This window comes from Watersipora subatra, chromosome 2, assembly GCF_963576615.1.
Source record: "Watersipora subatra chromosome 2, tzWatSuba1.1, whole genome shotgun sequence".
Classification (NCBI taxonomy): Eukaryota; Metazoa; Bryozoa; class Gymnolaemata; order Cheilostomatida; family Watersiporidae; genus Watersipora; species Watersipora subatra.
Genome location: NC_088709.1, coordinates 34820678 through 34844363, shown reverse-complemented (window position 1 = coordinate 34844363; position 23686 = coordinate 34820678). Strand labels below are relative to the sequence as shown.

Genomic DNA, 23686 nt, shown 5'->3' with positions numbered 1-23686 from the left:
ACTGTGGTTACCATTCACTGATGAATTAATAATGCTTATGAGCTTGAACAAGATTAGACTCACTTCTAAATAAAAGCCCTGTTCCTTTCATTTCTGCTCGTCATCCATATTCCATACCCATATAATTGTTCAGTACCTCTAGTCAGATGCCTCTACGATCTCTACGATTGACTATTTCATACTCCGTGTAAGATAGTTGAGATAAGAACTTAATTCTCTCTAGTGTCTCTATCTGTAGCCGGAGACAGTTGGAAATATTTATCTACACGATCTGCAGAATTAGTATGGTTTTAAGGGTATCTTTATGGATTAATGGTGCATAAAATCAATTATCTCTGCCCTCATCGTGACACTGCAGAGTTTGACGAAAGACAACATTAAACTATGCAATATTCACGAGTGTCCTAAATAGAAATTAAATTTGTTCTATATGTCCTCGATTTATGTTGCTTGACCAGGCGGGTTGAACATGCCCAAGTTTACGATTTACTTGTAATATTTTAGCTTTAGGTTGTTTATATTTACTTATAATTTGTAAGAGTTCTCCTTGATGGCAGTGGTTATACTGGGGGAAAGGGGGAGCCCGTCATTAGTCAGCTTTCTCGAAATTGAACAGGCTAGGAGCATCTCCAGTCAGTCTAATGACCATTGGTCACTGCAGACTGATAGACAATTGTGTAATTTGAATTTTTATCGGTTGTTACAAGAGAATAGAAATGTAATTGTTATTACGCATCAAGGCCATCTCCCATTATCCCTATTCTCTCTTACCTGCAGCTCGGAGACAGCCGAAAGAGCAGTGGGTCTGGTGATGATAGGAGACAGTCTGGCAGCGGCAGCAACACATCTGCCTCATTTGACTCTCCCAGTATGAAAACAGAACCATCAATACCCGTGTCCCAAAACTCCTCCCTTGTGAACCCCCCTTTCCATCCGGCCCTCATTAACCCCCAATTGCAGGCCATGATGCAGCAGTCTGCTATGCACCAGCAGCTTCTCCAGCAAGCGGCGCAGCAACCCGCGGTAAGACTTAGCTCCTATTCAGTGCAGCTAGGGAAGGCAATTAATTTGGGGCCTGTTAGAGAGTCCTTACCTACCTTAGGAAATTCTCTTATTTATTGGATAGCCAGTGAAGACTTGAGAGTTTTAATTTCTTTTAATCATTTGAATATATAGTTTATTCTTTATTTTTATATAGCGCTGTATCTGTTTGATGCTAATACAAACACGCGAGTTATAGCCTCTAAGAATATTTGAGAGTGCAGGCGATGATGTCGTAACTACTTGCTGCTACAACAAAAATATCATACAAAGTAAAAACGTTTCATAGAAACTCGTCATTACTCCATTTATTCAACCAGATCTTTGGTCATGTAAATTATAGCAGTCGCATTTTGCATTCATGTAAATTATAGCAGTCCCACTTTATATCCATATAAATTATAACAGTCCCACTTCATATCCATTTATATTATAGCAGTCTTACTTTATTTCCATATAAATTATAGCAGTCCCACGTTATATTTTTAGTTAAATACCTGTTTCATTAATATTGCATATTAGTTGCTCACTGCTGTCCTAAATTAAAATTGTTAGTTCGATAAATAGTTCTTCCAATGCTTTAATGTTACATAATATATTTATTTAGTTGGTTAAAAATAATATCACTTAATGTATATGGTTCTGACTGCTACATCTCATTCATAATCACATTCGACCTGTTTAAACATGGGTTAACAGTGACCATCAAAGTAATTGAGTTGCCAGTCTTGTTGGTCACATCCACAGGTGATCAGATGTAGACTTTTCAGTGCTCTCAGCTTTAGTGCCTGACCTCATGAGCTTTACCTCCGTATCTTCTATTTTCCAATGAGCTCTTTAGTGTCCAATTTTTTATTCCTTTTCGAACTGCATTGCCATAAGAGGTCAGTGCAATTTATTACGGCCACTCGGGTAATCTTTAAACATCTCACGTTAAGGTTCTAGCTGCTCTACAACTATAAATCAAATGAATGTTTCACTTTTGAATATTTTATCACCGTTATACTAATACTTACTCCAAATGTTTTTTGAATTTAATTAAATTTAATTAAATTTACGCATACATGTCAAGACTAGTAGATAAATTGACACAGTTCTATTTTATTTTATATTCACCAAAGAATGAAATCTTTCATTAATGTTTTATTGAGCAGCCATGCTTGATTAATTTGTTGAAAATCGATTTGGTGCAAGCCTTCCCTCCCCAACTCGTGCATGTAAACCACACTGTCTCGAGTCCCCAACTCACTCACGTAAACCACATTATTATGGATGTTTCTCAATCTTGAGAAATACCACTCACACGCACTCACACTCACGCACACACATCTTAATTACATGCACGTCTGTGTATTTGGAATATATACTAACCTAAAAATGGCAATTGCATGGAATATAGGATAACATAAAAAAGGAGAGCTGCATGGAATATAGGCTAACATAAAAAGCTATGATGTAATGAGCTATTATATTGTTTGTTTGCTCGGATGATATGTTTATGGCCCCCTGGTGCTTGTCAAGATCGATGGCAGAAATGTCTTGCAATCCTTTGGGCCTGCTTCACACCTAGATGAATTTCCGGGAAAGCTAGTTCTAATTTAGTATTGGAAGCGGGCATTGTTAAGGGGTAGTCACACGAGAGCCGAAACGAACTAAACACGCAAAACGACGTCGGTGTCAGTTGTAAACGGTTCGGCCGAAGACATTTCTGGCCGAAACGAACTATTTCGATCTTGCTCGAAGTTTCGTGGCCGAACCCCTGCTCTTATTGGCTGGTTAAAATTCTAGCGAGCACGCATCACAATTTTCCTTACTGGTACGAAAAATTGGTACGATCATATGATGATATATTGTAAAAGGATTTTACCGGGCTTTACTCAGGCACAATGTAGTTTGTGTTTCATAAATGTAAGAGAATGGGTGTGGTTTTCTTTCGTGTAGACTAGAAGTAGATATGTAGAAGTAATAATATGTCATACACATCTTGATGAAGAATCGTTGACTGATTTATTTATGTAAAACCACAGTACTATGAAAGAGACTGTTTTTGTTTGTTATGTACTCAGCATAGAACAAAATTCATATGTTAACAAAAATATAAATTTGTTGATGGGAAGGATGTTGATGGGAAGGGTTGATGGGAAGGGTTGATGGGAAGGATGTTGATGGGAAGGGTTGATGGGAAGGGTTGATGGGAAGGATGTTGATGGGAAGGGTTGATGGGACGGGTTGACGGGAAGGGTTGACGGGAAGGGTTGACGGGAAGGGTTGACGGGAAGGGTTGACGGGAAGGGTTGATGGGAGGGTTGGCAAAATCTTTGTACCGAGTGATTTATTTTGAGCAGCTGAATCATCCTCAGATAAATCTGCTGCGTAATTATCATTAATAGTTGTTCCTCAAAGTTTTTTGTTTACAATAGAAATATTTAGTTCAAATACATAAAAACTACCAATGAAACTGTCCTGTCTCCGTGCGTATGCTATCTAGGAAGGGAAGTGACTTCGAATGCCGTGTGACATTTGGCTTAGCCAAACCGAACCTAAACAACCTCCGAACCGAATCAAACCCAATTCGGTTCGGCCATCGTGTGACGACAGCTTTAGGGCACCCCACTTCCGATTCATCTCGACTATTAATCTGTCTTTCATTTCTAGTCGTTTTATGACCGGCTTAAAGATAAACTTTCACAAATCTTTGGTCGATTTTATCAGAAAGTCTCATTATTTTTCTGTCAGTTAAGATCGTTCTTGACGTCTGAGGTCATCTGACTGCCAGGATGTTTTAAGATTAAACTCGACAAAACTTGATCAGCTCTCAATTCTCGATAGATTAAATTCTCAGATCAAGCGAAAGTGTGATTATAATCTCTATAGTTGCAACGAGATCGACAGAATAGAGACGCGTAATGCTGCTACTTGAACGTAATGGCCGAGATGAACTATAGCAATGATAGCAACTCGTGACGTCATTTCGCATGTGTTTTTTTTTCTAAGCGTTCCTCTAACCGCGATCATGTTTTATTGATTTTATTTAATCTTGAACTCTGGCAGTCAGATCTCCTCAAACAAAAAACAATTAGAAATTATAAAAAAATACCAACAATTTCTGATGAAATTTACTAAATTTGTTGTAAGTTGGTCTTCAAGTTCTCTTATTGATTTTTTAAATGAATGATTGAAATAGTAGAGCTAGAATTTAAAAGGGTCTGTTCTTTATTGCAGGATTTTGATCTGTCGGCTGATCTGTCTTGCAGTTTAGATAATGCATCGAAGGTTGTATCTGCCATAATCAACAATCGACAATAATCAATATCCTGATGGTATTAAAAGTTAGCCTGTCTTGACAAATTTGTTTTTGCGGAGTTGTTCCCCTGTCGAGTGGGCGAGCAACACAACAGCTTGCCACAAGACGTACTGCACCTGATGCATCAGCTGCACTTATAGGGAGTTGTTCTTTTCCGTCTATGCGGCTTGGTTGCGATGTTATGTCGGTCACTCCATTGGTAATCATTACGAATTTCGCGCAAAGATTTATGTAGAAAAAAATAAGATTACAACGTTTAACCAGCGACCAGTCTCTGCGGTAAACTTTAGTAGAACAGGCGCTTTATTAAAAGTGGCGTTTAAATAAAGGGTGCCGTTGTATTTTTCAAACCTCTCGTCAGAACATTGAGAAGATAAATCTATCCCTTTCATGTCGAGTTGAATGCTGCCTATATTTTGCACTCCCCTGCGGGCAGTAGGACATTAACCCTATTGTATTGTATGCAAGAAATTCACTAACTTACCGTACGAATTAAACATGCATGGAGAAGCTAATACATGTCTCTACCAGTGGATATCTATTGCTTGCAATTAACCTATGAAAATTTTACAACCTTGCCCTGCTTTGCAATTTGAAGGCATAATTGTATTTTATAACTTTATTTAACAATGTTGTTTAAAAGCTCCTTGCACTCATTGATGTTTGCTACAGTTTGCAGCCAAAACTGGCTTTCCATGTGCAATAAGACGAGATTGGAGCATCGATCCATCGTAAGCTTTATATTACCTCAATGGTGCTATTAAAAATATGCTATAAATATGCTAATTATAAGTTATAGAATAATAATTTATTAAATGCTACAAATATGTAGCATTGTGAAATCAAATGAAATGTACAAACCATACTTATAATGCTTGCAGAAATAAAAATTAACATTTTGGAAACAAAAATATTCGCTTCGTTTGCTCGGCCAGTTGCGTTCTGATTGTTGCTTTCGATGGAACGAGCTTCTTCTGGTTGTCTAATACCTTCTACAATGTCTTCTGACCTCAACTCTTCTTCTGCACTGCTGAACTAGTTGATATTAATGTCCAAACAATTTTTTTGGCAGAGCAAAAGCAATCTATGTCTATTTCCTAGCAATATCCATGTCTATTTTCTAGCAATATCCATGTATATTTTCTAGCAATATCCATGTCTATTTTTTAGCAATATCCATGTCTATTTTCTAGCAATATCCATGTATATTTTCTAGCAATATCCCTGTCTATTTTCTAGCAATATCCATGTCTATTTTCTGACAATATCCATGTCTATTTTTACAGTCGCGTTTGTATCAGTGATTCAAATACTGCTGGAAGCAGCATTTGAATTCATTTATTTTAATAGATTGTTTAGAAATAATAGCTATAATAACATTAATAACAATGATGATGTGATAGCAAATAACAAACGATTCTAGCAAATGTTTGTAATACATGAAAATAATGTGTTTATCTTAAAATTATGTTTGTGGGAAGAAACTGGGAAGCTTTAGTAGAGGAAGTTGCTAAAGGTTAGTTACTAGAGGTCAATGTTAGGTTTTACCTAAAGGTTAGTTACTAGAGAGAGTGTACAGTTACAAACTTTACCAGAACCATTCAGAACCATTCAGAACCATTCAGAACCATTCGAGATTCAACTAAGGAAAAGCGCAGTCATCATCTAGGCCTTAAGGACACCATAAATTTGCTCCAGAGGTTGGTTGTTTTCGTTTGATAATGCGGTGCTCTCACGTCAACTGTTGTGTAAGAGCTCGAAATCAAAGCTTTGGGTAAGCAGCGATCGGATAAAAAGAGAAAAGAGATTTCCTCAAGGTCAGGAAGCTTGAATAGATGAAGTTTCTTTGCAATCCAATCGGGTTCAAGTTTGGAATCGGGCCAGAATGCTAGCTGCTATTTACGTGATTGATGCCAGATTTATACGTTTGGAACTCTGCCACTTAAGAATACTTCTACTCAAAGCTTGTATTTACCGTTTGCATGGTTTCTCAGATTGCATTGTCTGAGCTCTCGTACGCTTGACGCTTGCCAAGTTACCGGATGACTGATCGCGTTCCTCGAGTTGCCGACTACCAAGCCATGACTCGGCGCTAACTCGCGCTTTGCACCGCCGTTGGATGATCGTAATCTCTTCAAACATAAATCATACGCTAGGTGCGGTCTTTTATCTTACATTTTACGTTTTGGTAATTTAATAAGCTATAATATTTTAATAGTATTCGCTGACAAGTTCTCTTCTACTCATACAAGACGAAAGAAATGCTCAGTAAAACTTCGTAGTCACCAATTTTTGCAGGAGCAAAAATTAGCAAGACTTGTGCTGTTAAGGGGTAGCCTCCCTCTGGCTGTGTCAATTAACAGATCGGTGGCCCTACCACTAATTAGGAAAACTTACAGGGCATTGATCATGTGAATGGCAAAGACCAAAGGTCTGTGCCAAGGCCATTTTTACTGCAAATGACTGGCCTGTGGGTCGATATGTTTTGCCTTGTTTTTTTTTCATAATAACATATTATCATTATTTTTAAATATTTTTCTCGGCTACCGAAACTCTTTTTTTTCACCATGATTATGTGCGGAAACTGGCATGCAGTCATCGAGAGCACTATCTTATATAATAAAAAGCAGCGGATGGCATGAATTTATGGCGCCTCACAGTGCCTCGCCTTGCGTGTTCACAACTCGAGTGGCACAACTCGAGTTGCGAACACGCAACGCGACTTTGTAAACGTAAGGTGCGATATATTGGTATTACGGTAGCATAACCATAGATCTGGTTATATTAACAATGATACATCAATAGGCACCCGTTAGCTAATAGAAATTAAACTATGTATGTATGTATGTATGTACTGTAAAACTAGAGCTAATGGCGAATTATAGTGTGCCAAGTTTGCAACTCGAGTTGTACAACTCGAGTTACACAACTCGAGTTGCGAACACGCAACGCGAGGCACTGTAAGGCGCCATATGAATCTTTATTTCTCACGTAGTGTGGCCCACTGTTGGTGGTCCTCCTCTTACAGGCCATTTCATGAGCTGTTAAGATGTTATCTTTTATCCATACTAGGGAACATCACTCAGTCACTCACCATACGGTAAGACCTGACCAATGATAGCTCACCGTACTGTAAGACCTGACCAATGATAGCTCACCATACTGTAAGACCTGACCAATGGTAGTAGCTTCCTTCCTAAAGCGATTTGTTCCATTTGCTCTACTGCCAGCATCAACCCCTTGATCTGACTCTACTGACTCTTACTAACTCGACTGGCTAAACCACAAATTAATTGGCTGAACGAGTAGGTTTGTTTAGTCAATTTTGGTTCCTACTTCCTAACTCTCGCTTGAGCCTGAGCTTCGATGTCATGATGTCATTTGTCACCGTGGATCCAGGGCAATGTTTTTTATAGCCTAAGTTTTAAGTTTCTTATGCAAAGTCTGCGTGCTTCCTCCGTGCGGCCACCCTTGCAATCGAGAATCCAAGAATCTCTCCTCTGGCCAGGTTCCCTTTTTGTGTGTGATATAAATAAGATTTGCGGTTAGCTCATTGAAGACTCTCCAGCGTGCCAAGGCATGGCCATTGTCGAGCGTCTGGCTACGTCTGGCTTGTAAACAAATTCGAGGACACGATTGTTTACACAATATCACGTTTTGTTGTATAGTTTGGATTCTCTATCTCATTTGTGGTTTGGCAAGCGCAGCTCTTTCAACTCTTCCTCTCACAGACCTGCCATCTACTCTTGTACAATCGCTCTACTTTTACACTTGCTGTGTAGTTACACATGGGGAGATAAGTCTAGTTTCTTGAAAAATGGAGCTGTTACATGCTTTTTGTTAATGGAATGGTAGCTACAAACGGTATGATCCTAGTTTTTTCCGATATTCTTTTGTCTCTTTCATCCTGTTGAAATCTGTGGTCTCTTCTTTTTAAGCTCCTGTAGCCACCATACCTGTTGCTAGGTGATTCACGCTTTTTTGTAGTATACCCAAAATAATCTCCCTTCTCTCGACTTTACATAAAATAAGAACATTTTTGTGCTGAATACCAATTGAGCACTCAAACATTGTCAATGTTTGCGTCTTCGTAACCATGGCAATGTTTTCGCTTGTCCCATTGTATTAGTCTCTGGCAATTCATGTGAAAATACAATTTTCGCAATCAAACTGCGTTCTCATTGTTTGCAACCTGATCCCTTGTCAATCAACATCTCTCAGTGGTTTTATAACTGTATACATTAATTTCACTTCGTCTTTGATTTCATTGATCACAACTTGTGCTTTCGCAAGCTGCCCATTAATCTTTATATCCTATTCCACCCAAAGTTTTGGGGAAAATATTCATACATATCCTCGTGAGCAACTTTGGACAATTTGAATGATTGATTAGTATTGACAAGAGGTTACAGACTTTGTGATATTCAAATACCTGCACCTGGTAGATAAATGCATTATCAAAAAGAAATTATGTAGGAACCTTCTGATCTCCCAGCTAATCTGTCGGAGGCATGTTAAATGGCATCCACTCAATCGCGTGCGCGATACTCTTGACAGCTAAATTTCCTTTCCTTTCTATGCAGCTAAGTGTAAAAAAATTATAAGTAAAAGAAATTTATTTTAATTTCTTTAATGAATTTTTCTATTTGTATGCTGTCAGTGGTTGCCATTCTGAGTGAGATGCGTTCCTATAGCTTTGAGGGTCAGAGATTTATGAGCTCAAGTTTAGTAATTGTAAAATTACTCAATTACAGTTTGTAAGTTCTTGTACGCTGCATCAAAGTAAACCTTATAAAATTACTACTGGAAATACATGAAAATAATATTGAGTGTGTATAACCTTATTTTGGCCCTGACCTAAAATGTTCAACATTAACAATGATTTATTGAGTGTTTCTATACACAATAAATGGTAGAGCTGTATAAATGGTAAACGTAAAGCAGTTGGTAGGTTTGTAGATTCTCGTACCATCTTTTTCCCTGGCCTCGTCATTTGCATTAGATAAAAATTAACGCGCTGAAACAGAAACTTGTTATCTCTTGCCTTACATCATTCGTTTATAGTTTATATTCGACTCACTTGCCTTGTCCTCCTTCTTTCTCTTGTTGCCTCTCAGTAACTCATTATATTCAGTCATCACTGGATCACAGAGGTCAGCGTCCCTGGCCACTTCTGGTCAGCAGGTCTCGTAGCGGCGGGTCTCGTAGCGGCGAGTCTCGTATCGGCGGGTTTCGTAGCAGCGGGTTTCGTAGCAGCGGATCTCGCAGTAGTGGATCCCATAGCAGTGGCGTATTTTTGGTGAATTTATATTTTATGTGCTCTCTTTTTGCCAACTGTTAGTGTGTAACTTCAGTTGGTTTACTTTCATATCAATTCGGTGTCTATGTAACAATTCGGTGTCTATGTAACAATTCAGTGTCTATGAAAAAATTCGGTGTTTATGTAACAATTCGGTGTTTATGTAACAATTCGGTGTCTATGTAACATATCGGTGTCTATGTAACAATTCGGTGTTTATGTAACAATTCGGTGTCTATGTAACAATTCGGTGTTTATGTAACAATTCGGTGTCTATGTAACAATTCGGTGTCTATGTAACAATTCGGTGTCTATGTAAGGAGTCTATTTCTGTTCTTCGCAGACTTCGACTAACAAGACCAAGACTGGCAGTTCAACGACTTTGTCACAATCAGCTCCGGCGGCAGCAAACTTGTCATCGATGATGCAGCAGCAGCAGTTGTTCCTGCAGATGCAGCAGAACAGGTACCTCCTTTCACAGGGCATTCCTGGAGGGTTGCCTGGAGCGGCAGCTGCTGCCTACATGAGCATGCAGGGTTAGTACCTTTAAAAACAATTTTTTTAAACCTAGTTTTTGTTTTAAATCTAATGGCCAAGATTATATGTATGTTTTTGTTTTAAATAGAAAGCCAATTCCTTGTTTTTGTAAACATTTTTCAATTTATTTGATTTTTCCTTCCTTTGATTAGAATCAATTGTCGAGTAAATTTTCCTAAAACCATTCAAGTTATAAATTTTCATTTGTTAAATAATCAGATTTTACACTTTTAATTGTTCCTATCATTTGCACTAGAATGAGCCTAATTATAAAGCATTCACATAGAGAATGCAAGGTTTTTCTTTGTTTTTAATGGAGTACGCTCATCTCCATCAGTGTCTAGTGGTAAATGCTGCCAATAAAAGGCAGATTTGTCAATGAACTCTGGTGTAGTGACTCGGCTATAGACCGCTCCTAGCTTTGTCTTGCCTCTCAATGCTTGATCAGCTACTAATGTCTTTTAATTTGAGAGTTAAAAAACTTGTCATAACCTTGCTATTTCCTCGTCTAAATGCACCCAACAGTAACGCACCTTGTCTTGCTAGTGAATCAATAAGACTCCGCTCTCATACATGTAGTTAGATCGGCACTGACTGGCATGTCTGTCACCCTCTACCCCCTCTTTCCACAAAGTTACCTTTTAGCCAATGATCTGGAAATTTCAAAGATATCTTGGAAAGATGTCAGGCCAACCTTTCAGTAGCTGGCTGACTCATCATCCACTTTGTCATTCCTGGCTGGTCACCTCTTAACATCGACACTGTTACTCTTGGAGATTTATCACCCTTGTCACACATGACTGTCGCTAAAATTATTTCGGAAGAATAAATGTTATTATTACTCATCTTATATAATGGCCGATTGGTTACGTGTACAGGCTTTGGTGGGGGTGGACCAGATATAACAGACGTATGGAAGCATCTCGCGAACAGCACGCCCCCAACAAATGGTGTCGAAGACAATCACAAAGTAAACGGAACCTTTGGTTCCCTAGCTGGTGTATACGCGATGGACCCAGCTACCGCATACTCCATGATGCCTGGTAAGAAGTTGTCTGCTTTTGTTGAGCTGCTCATAACTGTTATAGTTGCCACATAAAATTGTAGGGTGCCGCCCAGTAGGTCCCCGTCTGCGACTGTAATTTAGAAAATGCTAGAAGTTATGCGCTACATCAATGACTTAGAATATTTTCTAATATAAACTCGTAAGCGCTGCCGGTTTCTATACTTGTTATCCCAATGAGGAAATGGTCCTGATTTTTACAATTTTTCAATGACCTGTGTTTTCAGTGGTAGGTCTAATTAATTTTGGCAAAATGGCATAACAGTCTTGAAGCATAACGGGTAAAGGTGAGATATAGCCTAAATTGCTTTTTCATACCTGATTTGCCCGTTCTCATCAAATGTATGCTATATATTTCGATAAACATTGTTAATACCAGAACTGTTCTGATGTAAATGTTAGGTGTGCCAACAGGTACCCTTTAGCTTGTTTTCTATCACAAAGATAATATAGGCCTATTATGTTTAATATTTTTTGATGATCAATGTGGTACGTCTTTACTTGATTAATTGTAACAGTATATACCCAGTATATACCCTATCCAGTATACAATCCCAGTATATATCCTATCCAGTATACAATCCCAGTATATACCCTATCCAGTATACAATCCCAGTATATATCCTATCCAGTATACAATCCCAGTATATACCCTATCCAGTATACAATCCCAGTATATACCCTATCCAGTATACAATCCCAGTATATATCCTATCCAGTATACAATCCCAGTATATACCCTATCCAGTATACAATCCCAGTATATACCCTATCCAGTATACAATCCCAGTATATACCTTATCCAGTATACAATCCCAGTATATACCCTATCCAGTATACAATCCCAGTATATACCTTATCCAGTATACAATCCCAGTATATACCCTATCCAGTATACAATCCCAGTATATACCCTATCCAGTATACAATCCCTTACTCCCATAGATATAGATCAATGCTTTGAAAGTCCGCAGACGTAATGCAGGCTTATCCATATAATCCATATATCCACAATACGCAGCCGTGATATCATGTCTTGTGATATCATGTCTTGACAGCCTGCAGTCATAGCTATGGTCATAGCATTGGCTCATTTACGATCCAGCTGAAACAGTCATTCATTTAGTGAGCCTGTCAGACGAGGTTATTCATGTCTTCTAGCCAAACCGCAAGCATATTTTACATTTAATATTTATTTACTTATTTCACCATTTTTATGATTATTCAGCCTTCTGAGAGGATGGGCAACGGAGGCTCATAACTCCTACTTGTCAGCCATTTTACTTTTAGGCTTGATGGGTCTCGGCAAACTGGATGATATATTCTCAACACACCCACTATTCGGACACGGAATGTGCAAATGGCCTAGCTGTGATCAACCCTGTGATGATTTTAAATCCTTTATAAAGTATGTCACAATCGCCTACTATTAAATCTCTCTTATAAACCTTATTAAGCCCCTTATAGTTTCTCGCCTATTTCCGTTTGGACGGCTACACTATTTCTACACACGTCGTACCGTCTTCAGGTCGATGATATTTTTCGTAGTCATCTATTTCTGCCTTTTCTTCTCTCAATTCATTGTACCTCGCATCTCTCCACCAGCTGTTTTAAAAAAATTAGTTGGCACGTGTCTTTGATAACTTGACCAAAAAGCAACACAACAAACCGCAGCCTCACTGGAAGTCATAGCAACCATATTGGATAAGGAAAAGTGACCTTGTGGGGATAGCGGGAACTGTGGTTACTGCTTTGGCTGTGATTTTGAAAGTACAACTGGTCGGTTATAGCTTCCAGTTATGGTTACATCATCCAAGACAGACAAGCTCCCTTTATTTATACTTTCCCATGAGTGTCGGAGGTTTCCATAGAATTAAAAATTATTACGCAAATATTCACATTCATTATCAGCTTAACGCTAGATTTATGGATTCTTCTTTGAAAAGTAAGAAAACAAGAGTAGCTATTAACTAAATATCCAGATGGAAGTAACCTAATGTCCGTTTTTATAAAACTTTTTAGATTTGAACACTTGCCAATATCTAACTGCTTATCCGTTGAACCCTTCACTTCTGACCCTTTCAGACTCCAGCCTTGAACCTCTATTTGAGTTAAGCACTGGCTGCCACTTTTTAAATAAATCACTAATTTACCAAAAATCAACTTGTAACCCATATAACAATAGCCAATTAAAATTTGTACCCAAATCAATGGAATAACAAAAGATATGTTATGAAAATTAAACACATTAATGAACTTTGATCATCCTAAAACCAAGCGCATCTGGTTTGATTAGTATTTAGATGTTGAACTGTTGTGTGTGTACGAGTGTACCGCATGAGTGTACCGTATGAGTGTACCGTATGAGTGTACCGTATGAGTGTACCGTATGAGTGTACCGTATGAGTGTACCGTATGAGTGTACCGCATGAGTGTACCGTATGAGTGTACCGTATGAGTGTACAGCATGAGTGTACCGTATGAGTGTACCGTATGAGTGTACCGTATGAGTGTACAGCATGAGTGTACCGTATGAGTGTACCGTATGAGTGTACCGTATGAGTGTACCGTACGAGTGTACCGTATGAGTGTATCGTACGAGTGTACCGTATGAGTGTATCACGATGAGTGTACCGTATGAATGTACCGTATGAGTGTACCGTATGAGTGTACCGCATGAGTGTACCGATGAGTGTACCGTATGAGTGTACCGTATGAGTGTATCACGATGAGTGTATCACGATGAGTGTACCATATGAATGTACCAAATGAGTGTACCGTATGAGTGTATCACGATGAGTGTATCATGATGAGTGTACCGTATGAATGTACCGTATGAGTGTACCGTATGAATGTACCGTATGAGTGTACCGTATGAGTGTACCGTATGAGTGTACAGCATGAGTGTACCATATGAGTGTACCGTATCAGTATAATGTATGAGTGTACTATATGAGAGTGTACTGTACGAGAGTGTACTGTACGAGAGTGTACTGTACGAGAGTGTACTGTACGAGAGTGTACTGTACGAGAGTGTACTGTACGAGAGTGTATTGTACGAGAGTGTACTGTACGAGAGTGTACTGTACGAGAGTGTACTGTACGAGAGTGTACTGTACGAGAGTGTACTGTACGAAAGTGTACTGTACGAGAGTGTACTGTACGAGTACCAAACTGATGGTAGTTTGGCACTCGTACAACAAACCATTTACTCCAAATTGATCGGTTGTTTAGGAATTTCTACCAAATCTTTGAAATAAATTGGTTGTCTTTAAGCCAATATAATAACATTTGTTTTATGTGTTTATTGCAATGTATCTTTGTCTATCAAGATATATTATGTACATAGTACAGTGTATCATACTGACTCACACTATCTTTTAGAATATCATTGTGTATCAATGTATAGGGGATTATATTAACTTATCATACTGATTTACAATATTCCATAGTAGTATATCACAGTTGGCCCAGTTTATATCTATCTAAATATAAACTGGGCCAATTGTAAGATATCTATATATTTATATATGTTCAGTACATCACGATATATCTTAGTTAATGTATTGGAGTATGTCACATCATAGTACAATGTGTCTTATAATAGTACAATGTGTCACATTTTGTAATAGTAACAGACGGTACATTTTAGTCTGACAGAGTATATAGTATGTGTATCATACGTAGTATATTATACACAATATATATATATATATATATATGCAATATGTATATTATATATCATATACATGTATGTATACAATGTATATGATGTATTGTATACATATATAATCGCAAAAATCATATTCGTAATGCCTAAATGCATTTCACTCTATACCGTACACCATATTATCATATTTTTCTGTAAACACTTTAAAATACTTTACACATAAAAAAAAAATTTGAACCACAGAAATTGTTAAAAATCGTAACAAACTAGACAACCCCTGTAATGGCGGATAGTTAGTTGAGCTTTCCGGCCGCGCTTTATGGCCACGCTTTCCGGCCATGCTGAGTGTAACGATAAATTTGCTTTACTGTGTATTAAATACATAAGTTCCTCATTCAAACTTATATTGTGGTCTTTCAACATGTTTATAAGTCATAAAATTATATTTCGCCATCTTGAAAGTCGAATAGTAGACACAATACATGATTGAAAAACGCATTCCAACTTGCAAATGAGTTATATCAATAGCTCCAATAGATAAGCGTTTTTACATTTAATAATTTTCAAAATTTTTGCTAAAAAGTCATCATAAACTGAATATTAACGGGTTGGATTTAATTGCACTTCAATTACAGTCGATGTGCCAAAACTTGTCTGTTTTATCTAATACATTGACTGCGATGGGCCATTGTAATGAAGGTTGACCATATCATGCAGTTTATCTTATGCAGGATATCACGTACTGTATATAAGTGTATACCATGTGCTATATGACGGTGTATAGCATGAAATATATCACATTGTATCTCATGTTGTATATGATAGCATATCACATGTACATATTTATTTACACATTGCTAGACATTTATCAACGGAGCACCAACTGGATGACAGGAACACAGCCCAAGTACGAGTCCAGATGCAGGTAGTGACGCAGCTCGAAGTGAACCTACAGAAAGAGAAAGAACGGCTGCATGCTATGATGCAGCATCTCAACATGAACACTCCGGAACAAAACTCAGGATCCGCTGGGGACACTGGCAGCATCAGCAACAGTCAGCATAACCAAGAGAATCAGAGCAATCAGACTAAAGTGAGTAGCCTCAGGTCCTATAGAGCCGCTACAAAGAGAGATAAGTATCTAGACTAGAGTATCGACTGGCTTCAGCGATCTCACACTGATGTGCCCAATATGGCAAAACCTGACAAAATGGAGATGATCTCTAGCTTGTTGATATAAAAAAGCAAATTGTTTTGACATGAGAGATTTTGTTAAGGGGTTTGGCTGTGTCTCAGTCTGCAAATAAACTCGTTGATGAAAGCCAACCAGAGTACACCAAAGTGCGTGGTAAAAATTCTGGCTTCAGCAATTCTCTGTGGTAAACATTGGAGATTATCCTACAAGGAATGTATATTGTGATGTCATACACAACTGTAATGGTTTCATCCTGTTGTACCTTTAATTTCAGCATGAGGATGAGGTATTTCATTCTTAAGACTTTGTTAGACCATTTTACAGTCAAATAATAACAATTATTTTTGCCTTCTCGTTCACTCGCCATCTTTCATCATTTCTTGTCACAATCTTTATTATAATATTACAGAAAAAGCATAACAAAATTGTTAGAAGTTTCATTTGTTTTATGCTTATGAGCACGCTGATACTTGCTCTGTAACATGACAATAGAACTATTAGATATTTATCATGAATGACTTGCTGCACCAGAGTTTAACAACACCTCCCAACTTGTATGTATTTACTAAGAGATAGCAAGCTGAGAACTATGGGTAAATTTACAATACTCTGATGTCTGTTGTGTATAGGCATTAACGTATCAGTAACCTGTCATTGTATGTCACTGCATGTCACATGTCACAATATGTCACTGCGCATCATTTTGGCCGATAGTACTTTGCGGGCGGGGATAGCGAGATTTATTTATTTCCATTTATGATAGTTGCGACAGGACTCAAATTTTATTTTACCACGCGAAAATGAAAAGGTTTTTTTTGTGAAAAATGAAAATGAAAAATTAGAAGTCTATATGACGGAGCGTTTTCTGATGCACCCGCGGTGGGTGTGTGATAATATTGTTATCATCGACGATCACTCAAGTATTGTGGCATCAACGCCGAGATACGACGATATAGTGTGAACCAGTCTTTAGAAAGTTTGTTGAGGCCGCATGCGTTTGAGATGATGTTACTAATCCCTTTGCTATCAACACTTATTGCTAATCGACTATCAACTGTATAACGCTTCATCTCATTCTATCATTATCAGCTTTTGTTTTGAATTCATGTGGAGATTTTAAAGTCTTGCGTGCAGTGAAGTCATGCCTACCATCCGATACGCGTCATCACCAGATTTGTCGTCACACTTGGTCACCGCTAGTCAGTAGGATGTGATTTCAGCTCAGATGTACCGAGTGCCAACAATAAACCCTGAATTATCGGCCTTACGCAATGAGACGATGTAATCCGCTCTGTTACAATTGAACACCATTGTCTGTTTAGGAGCTGAACACCGTCTGAACATTAGCTCTGCTTGGCCAGCCTCTCTGCAATGTGGCTACAGTGTGGCTTTGCCATACAATAAAACTTCTATTTGAACGCCATGACACTGTATTTTTCAATCCTTCTCCTACAGCGGCGTTTTGTTAGGGGCGGTGTTCAAATAGAGGGTTGCATTGTATTTTTCGACTAGCTCGTCAGAATTTGAAAAGATAAATTTAACCCTTCTCGGAAGATATGCTATTGTCGCTTATATTTTGTAATCTTTTTCTGGTGGAGCGACCTTAATGCCGTCGGCCTCAACATTTTTGCTAAACCATTTTTTCTATACATCGAAGTATCAGACGGCTTTAAACAAGGAACTACTCTGAGTAAAACACATTAACACAGTTACTATTAGCCTGATACAGCTATTAATTATTTCGATATTTCACTTTCAAAGTTTAAAACAAAAATTAAAGTTTTAGATAAGGAAATGGATTTTAATACGACATAACGATGGCTGCTATTACATGGTACGTTTCTGAAGACTTTCCTTATCGTTCATCAAAATGCTTCAACTTTTCAGATCAGGTTGTAAACTACATTATCGGCAAATCTGATGACAATGGATCGGATTTAGACCTTGGTCATTTCGAGCCAGAGTGTAATTTTTATGACTGCTATAATCGATCTTCTCAGGTACACCGTCACTAAAACCATGGCAACCACTGCAGCAACAACAAAAAAATTAGTTGTTATTGATGTAACTGAGTCATTATTAGTACTATCTTGTGGACACTTTTCTACTGATCACTTTTTATTATGGGTTCATAAAGATCAAAGAATGTCAGTTGCAGGCAATGCAGAGGTGGGGTTCAATTAAAGTGTGCCGCAGTATTTTTAACCTTTTTTCTATAATATCGTTCTAGTAGAAGGGGTGTTCAAATAGAGGTGGTGTTCAAATAGAGGTTTTATGGTATTTACCTCTAGCACTCAATTTTACTGCAACGACAAGAAACAATCAAATGTTTTTTATGGGAAAATTGTTTAGGTTTTGTAAGCTACTCCACGCTTGTGGCCAAATAAATAATTCTGCTATTTTAAATACGGCTGGTTTTGCAGTTATTCGATAAACTTCCAAAACACTGTTATTTTTGTTTTTTTCTGCGGTATCTTAAATAATAAAAATTTTGCGTTCGATTCACAACTTTTGAATGTTAACAGTATTAACATTGTTAACAATATTTCATATTCGTAAGAAGCTACCTCTTTAAATTTATCTCAAAGAAAAATGTTGCTAATCAGAAATCATGCACAAGCTAAAAAGTTTCAGCAAAACTGCTGTTTTGTGCAACCCTCTCATGGGACAATGTCTGGCTTGCAGGGCAGCAATAGACCATCAGCAGGACCATCAGCAGGCCAGCTCCCTCCAACCCCGTCGGTTATAACACCAACGAGGTCTTACAACCAAACGCCTCTCACCGGTGCTCTAGCTCCTGGCAGCTTACGCTCACCAAAATCCTCACCACCACAACAGAACTCACATTCCAGTTCTCTAGCCAACTCCTCTCCTACCTCCGTCTCTACGAGCAGGCGGCGTGTTTCTGAAAGTGGGAAGATGCAGACGATCTCACCTTCAGGTAGGGCCAGTATGCCAGTGCTGCCTGCTATACTATCTCTAAGCTAGATCCAGAATATATAACTAAACAGCTATTATGTCTTACGCATTATGGTCCATTTTGGCTATGCTCATCAATTACAGCTCCCTTGAAAGTTATCTGTATGGAGTTGTCTTTCTTCCTCTAGAAATGCAACAGAACAGGAACTTCTACAAAAATGCTGACGTAAGGCCTCCTTTTACATACGCATCGCTCATACGCCAGGCCATCAATGAGTCAACCCACAAACAACTCACCCTCAATGAGGTCTACCAGTGGTTCCAGGAGAACTTCTCTTACTTCAGGAGGAATGAAGCTACTTGGAAGGTGAGTTCTGTTTCCCTCCTTCGGCCCGTAGGTTTGTTCTTCTATCGTTGGGAGTAGTTTTTACTCACTTTGAAAGTAAATTTAGTTTACTCTCAGTATGATAGCATATGCGTCTGATCAAAACCTTATCTTGCTATATTGATTACGCCATTCAGCAAGTCAGGAAAATAAAGTTTTTTTATCCAGATAATTATTATTTTCATATACATGCATATATACATGTATATTGTTTATACATATCACATAGTTTGAGTCATACATTACATATAAAAAAGGAGAGAATTGAAATTTTGTTATCTGAATGGTTAAAGGGTTTCACATTTTCAGTGAAACACCGTCCTGGAATGTTAATTGTCAATAATAAACGTTAATTGTCAATAATAAACAATTTAATAAGTGTTTTCATTCACTAGTTTTTCTTGACTTGTGCAGAATTGATCCTATGTTATGAAAGATCATTCAACGAATGAAAATAATAATGATAATCCGTCAAGATTTCAACTTGCATCTGATACCTGATTTGCATTGAAAATTGGATTTCATAATTTTTGCTCAGGCTATAGATATAATTTTGTGATAATTCAAAATAATTTTGCATGATATTAAATTTTTAAATTTAATGAAAAACTCATCACTACTAAACTGTCATCTGTATTCGCAGAGAAGAACTGTTAGCACAGTAAATGAAGAAGAATGAACAAGAGGAATATGTTAATGTAACCAAGTAGAATGTGCCAATAAAAGTAGTTTATAATGATGGCATGAACCTAATTGGTTCTCAGCCCGATTAACTGGAATTTAGGAAATTTTATTGCAACTGTCTAAAAGCCTGGTTGAAATTATTTTACAAAAGACTAACCACTCCTGTGGGAACTACATTTAAATCATGGCATCACTGTGATTATCAGAACACAGTAAAACTTGGGCCTGTTGATATATCTAAAAAGTTATGTAACATTATGTAATTGGTAAGTCATATGGTAATTACATGATTTACGTAATAGCATTGAATTGCATCTTGGTTTGAGATGCAGACACTTAAAAAGATAAATAATTCAAACGAGAGCTCATTCTCTCAACCAGTCTGTTGCAACACCTAATCTAACATGGCGCTCATTCATCAGAACTGTTCTTTTTCGCTGAAAACCTCTGGTTTTGTGTTTTATCAACAAGTTGAAGTTTTTCATATAGTTGCCTAGTCACTTTCAGCTAATCAAAGGATCCATTAATATCCTCTTAAATGACATGTAATATCAGTAGATGCCATATCAGTAGATGCCACATCAGTAGGTGCCATGTCAGTAGATGTCATATCAATAGATGCCATATCAGTAGATGCCATGTCAGTAGATGTCATATCAGTAGATGCCATGTCAGTAGATGTCATGTCAGTAGATGTCATACCAAAAGATGCCATGTCAGTAGATGCCATGTCAGTAGATGTCATATCAATAGATGCCATGTCAGTAGATGTCATATCAGTAGTAGTCATATCAGTAGATGCCACGTCAGTAGATGCCGTATCAGTAGATGCTGCATCAGTAGATGCCACGTCAGTAGATGCCACGTCAGTAGATGCCACGTCAGTAGATGCCATGTCAGTAGATGCTACGTCAGTAGATGCTACATCAGTAGATGTCATATCAGTAGATGCCATATCAGTAGATGCCATGTCAGTAGATGCCATACCAGTAGATGCCATGTCAGTAGATGTTATATCAGTAGATGCCGGTAGATCAGTATATGAAGTAGAAAGTTTAGGTTTATTCAAGAACTGTGTAAGTTTATTCTACTTGTTTGGAGAAAAGAGAGCAACTATTTGCGAAACTGCCATTTATTATACAGATCTGCAAATGCAAAGGAGCAAATGGCATATTATTCCGATTATCTCTGTGTTTTTGAAGTTGCTAGTGGATGTGTGTCATGAGCCATCTGCAAACATTATATTATAACAATAGTAATGTTATATTATAACAATAGTAATGTTATATTATAACAATAATATTATATTATAACAGTAATAATATTATTCTATAACAATAATAATGTTATAACAGTAATAATACTATATTATAACAATATTATAACAGTAATAATATTATATTATAACAGTAATAACATTATACTATAAAAATAATAATATTATATTATATCATTAATAATATTATATTTTAACAATAATACTATATTATAACAATATTATATTATAACAGTAATAATATTCTAACAGTAATAATATTATATTATAGCAATACTAATATTATATTATAAAAATAATCCCACGACCAAACAAGAGTGAAGCGATTGATTGGGAGAATTATGATAAATGCACATGTGCACACAACTCCCAAAAAATTATTCGTTAACGGCCGTCACCAAACCCTTGCAACGAAATCCTATCAACAGTTTTAACTATTTTTCAGTAAAGTCGTTTAAGTATAATAATGATACAAAACGCATATAAACCTATTTAAATATGTTACCAAGCCTTTGAAAGGTTACCGCAAATTCCTAAAACTAACCCATCTGATCGGATTATACATAAATAGACAGATTTATTAGGACGAAAACGCCGAGGGACAGAGAATAGAACGATAAAGTCTTGCGCATTTCACGAAAAAAATGTGCACTTTTCACCAGTCTATAGCATTGTCAAATTACCAAAGGTTTCGGCAATTAACATAGGAGTACAGAAATCGTTTCATTCTTGCCGATTTCAATTTTTTCATTTTCAATTTCATTTGCTGACACATTTGAGTACTTTCGTATTCTAACTGATGTCCAACGAAGTATAAGTAAAGGAAATGACGATCATATTTTTTAACAGTTCTTATGAGATTATTACAATAACTAATTATAGGTTTGGATGACTACAGAACAATGGCTACGTAGTACAGATTTTCTAAGAGTCTATATCAGTGCATTTTACTTCTAATATTGGCTGATATTGCATTTCTCTTTTTGCAGGAGGAGAGATATAAACATATAATCTTTTCCTTTCATTATTGCTATTTGTTGTGTATAATAACACCCACTCCCAGTACATTACAGCTACCATTGCAGTTATTCTATTTGACTGCTAATATTGCATTTCTCAACCATCAGTACCCTTTCTTTTTTTGCAATATCACTTTGGTCGGGGGCTGTATGACAGTGGAATTTCTAGTATTATATTATAACAATAATATTATTATATTACAACAATAATAATATTATATTATCACAATAATAATATTACATTATATTAGTAATAATGTTATATTGTAACAATAGTAACATTATATTACAACAGTAATAATATTATATTATAAAAATAATAATATTATATTATAACAGTAATTATATTATAACAGTAATTATATTATAACAGTAATAATATTATGCAACAATAATTTTTATATATGAATGCATATTAAGACCAATTCCAGATTTGCTCCAATCATATATCCCATTATGTGATGATAACTGCTGCTGTTGATAACACATTTTACTGTTGCCTCTGCGAGACTTCAAATAAATGTGTATAGCAAAGGATATTTCTTAAGCAACTACAGATAGACAATTTTGCACATGCTGTTTCTGCTGTTTTTGCAATATCAAAGCAAGTTTGATAAAAAGCAAGACAAAAGTCATTATCAGCCTAATTTCTTAGTTTAAGGCGATGACATAGACTAAGTTCTTTTAGTTAGGTGAGTAGATAGCTGGCTACATTATGAGCATGACAAAATTTCTCATGAACTTGTTTACAAATATACACAACTAGCATCCAGCTCTTCTAGCTAATGTGAATGGTAAATGTTTGTTAAATTATGTGTGTTTCACTTATAGAATGCTGTTCGACACAACCTCAGTTTGCACAAGTGCTTTGCTAGGGTTGAGAATGTAAAAGGAGCTGTTTGGACTGTTGATGAAATGGAATTTCACAAACGAAGACCACAGAAATCACTCAAGTAAGTGACAAGATGACAAAATATTTAAATAGTTAAGCACATTTTTGCTGCTTGCGCCAAAGGTTTGTTGTGTTATGTAATGCTCGTGACAAGCACCGCTACTTTTGAAGTATCGTTAATCGTTGCCCGAAGAATATTTTATCATTTATATGAATAAATGCATTTGTAACTCGTGTGAATCAAGTCTGGTAAACTACAGCGACATCTCGCTCTCTCTCTCTCTCTCTATACCACTCTACTCGCAGCTATCCTACTTGTGATCCGCAGGGTTATGCCTTCTGGTGCCTCCAATGCTTTGAATGCTTTTATGCGCTACGAGGTGTTTGTATGCTAATCACTAA

General features: G+C 37.0%; 1 protein-coding gene across 5 annotated transcripts in view; it reads left to right on the top strand.

The window, feature by feature from the left end:
* Nucleotides 1-23686, top strand: part of LOC137386986 (forkhead box protein P1-like) — a 100372-nt gene that overhangs the window by 70788 nt on the left and 5898 nt on the right. For all 5 annotated transcript variants that reach the window (XM_068073243.1, XM_068073244.1, XM_068073245.1 and 2 more), the window contains 8 exons: nt 778-1023; nt 9988-10180; nt 11060-11224; nt 12535-12652; nt 15776-16007; nt 18795-19050; nt 19217-19395; nt 23224-23345. In XM_068073243.1, coding sequence (XP_067929344.1) covers nt 778-1023; nt 9988-10180; nt 11060-11224; nt 12535-12652; nt 15776-16007; nt 18795-19050; nt 19217-19395; nt 23224-23345 — 1511 coding nt within the window. The remainder of the gene's footprint in view (nt 1-777; nt 1024-9987; nt 10181-11059; nt 11225-12534; nt 12653-15775; nt 16008-18794; nt 19051-19216; nt 19396-23223; nt 23346-23686) is intronic.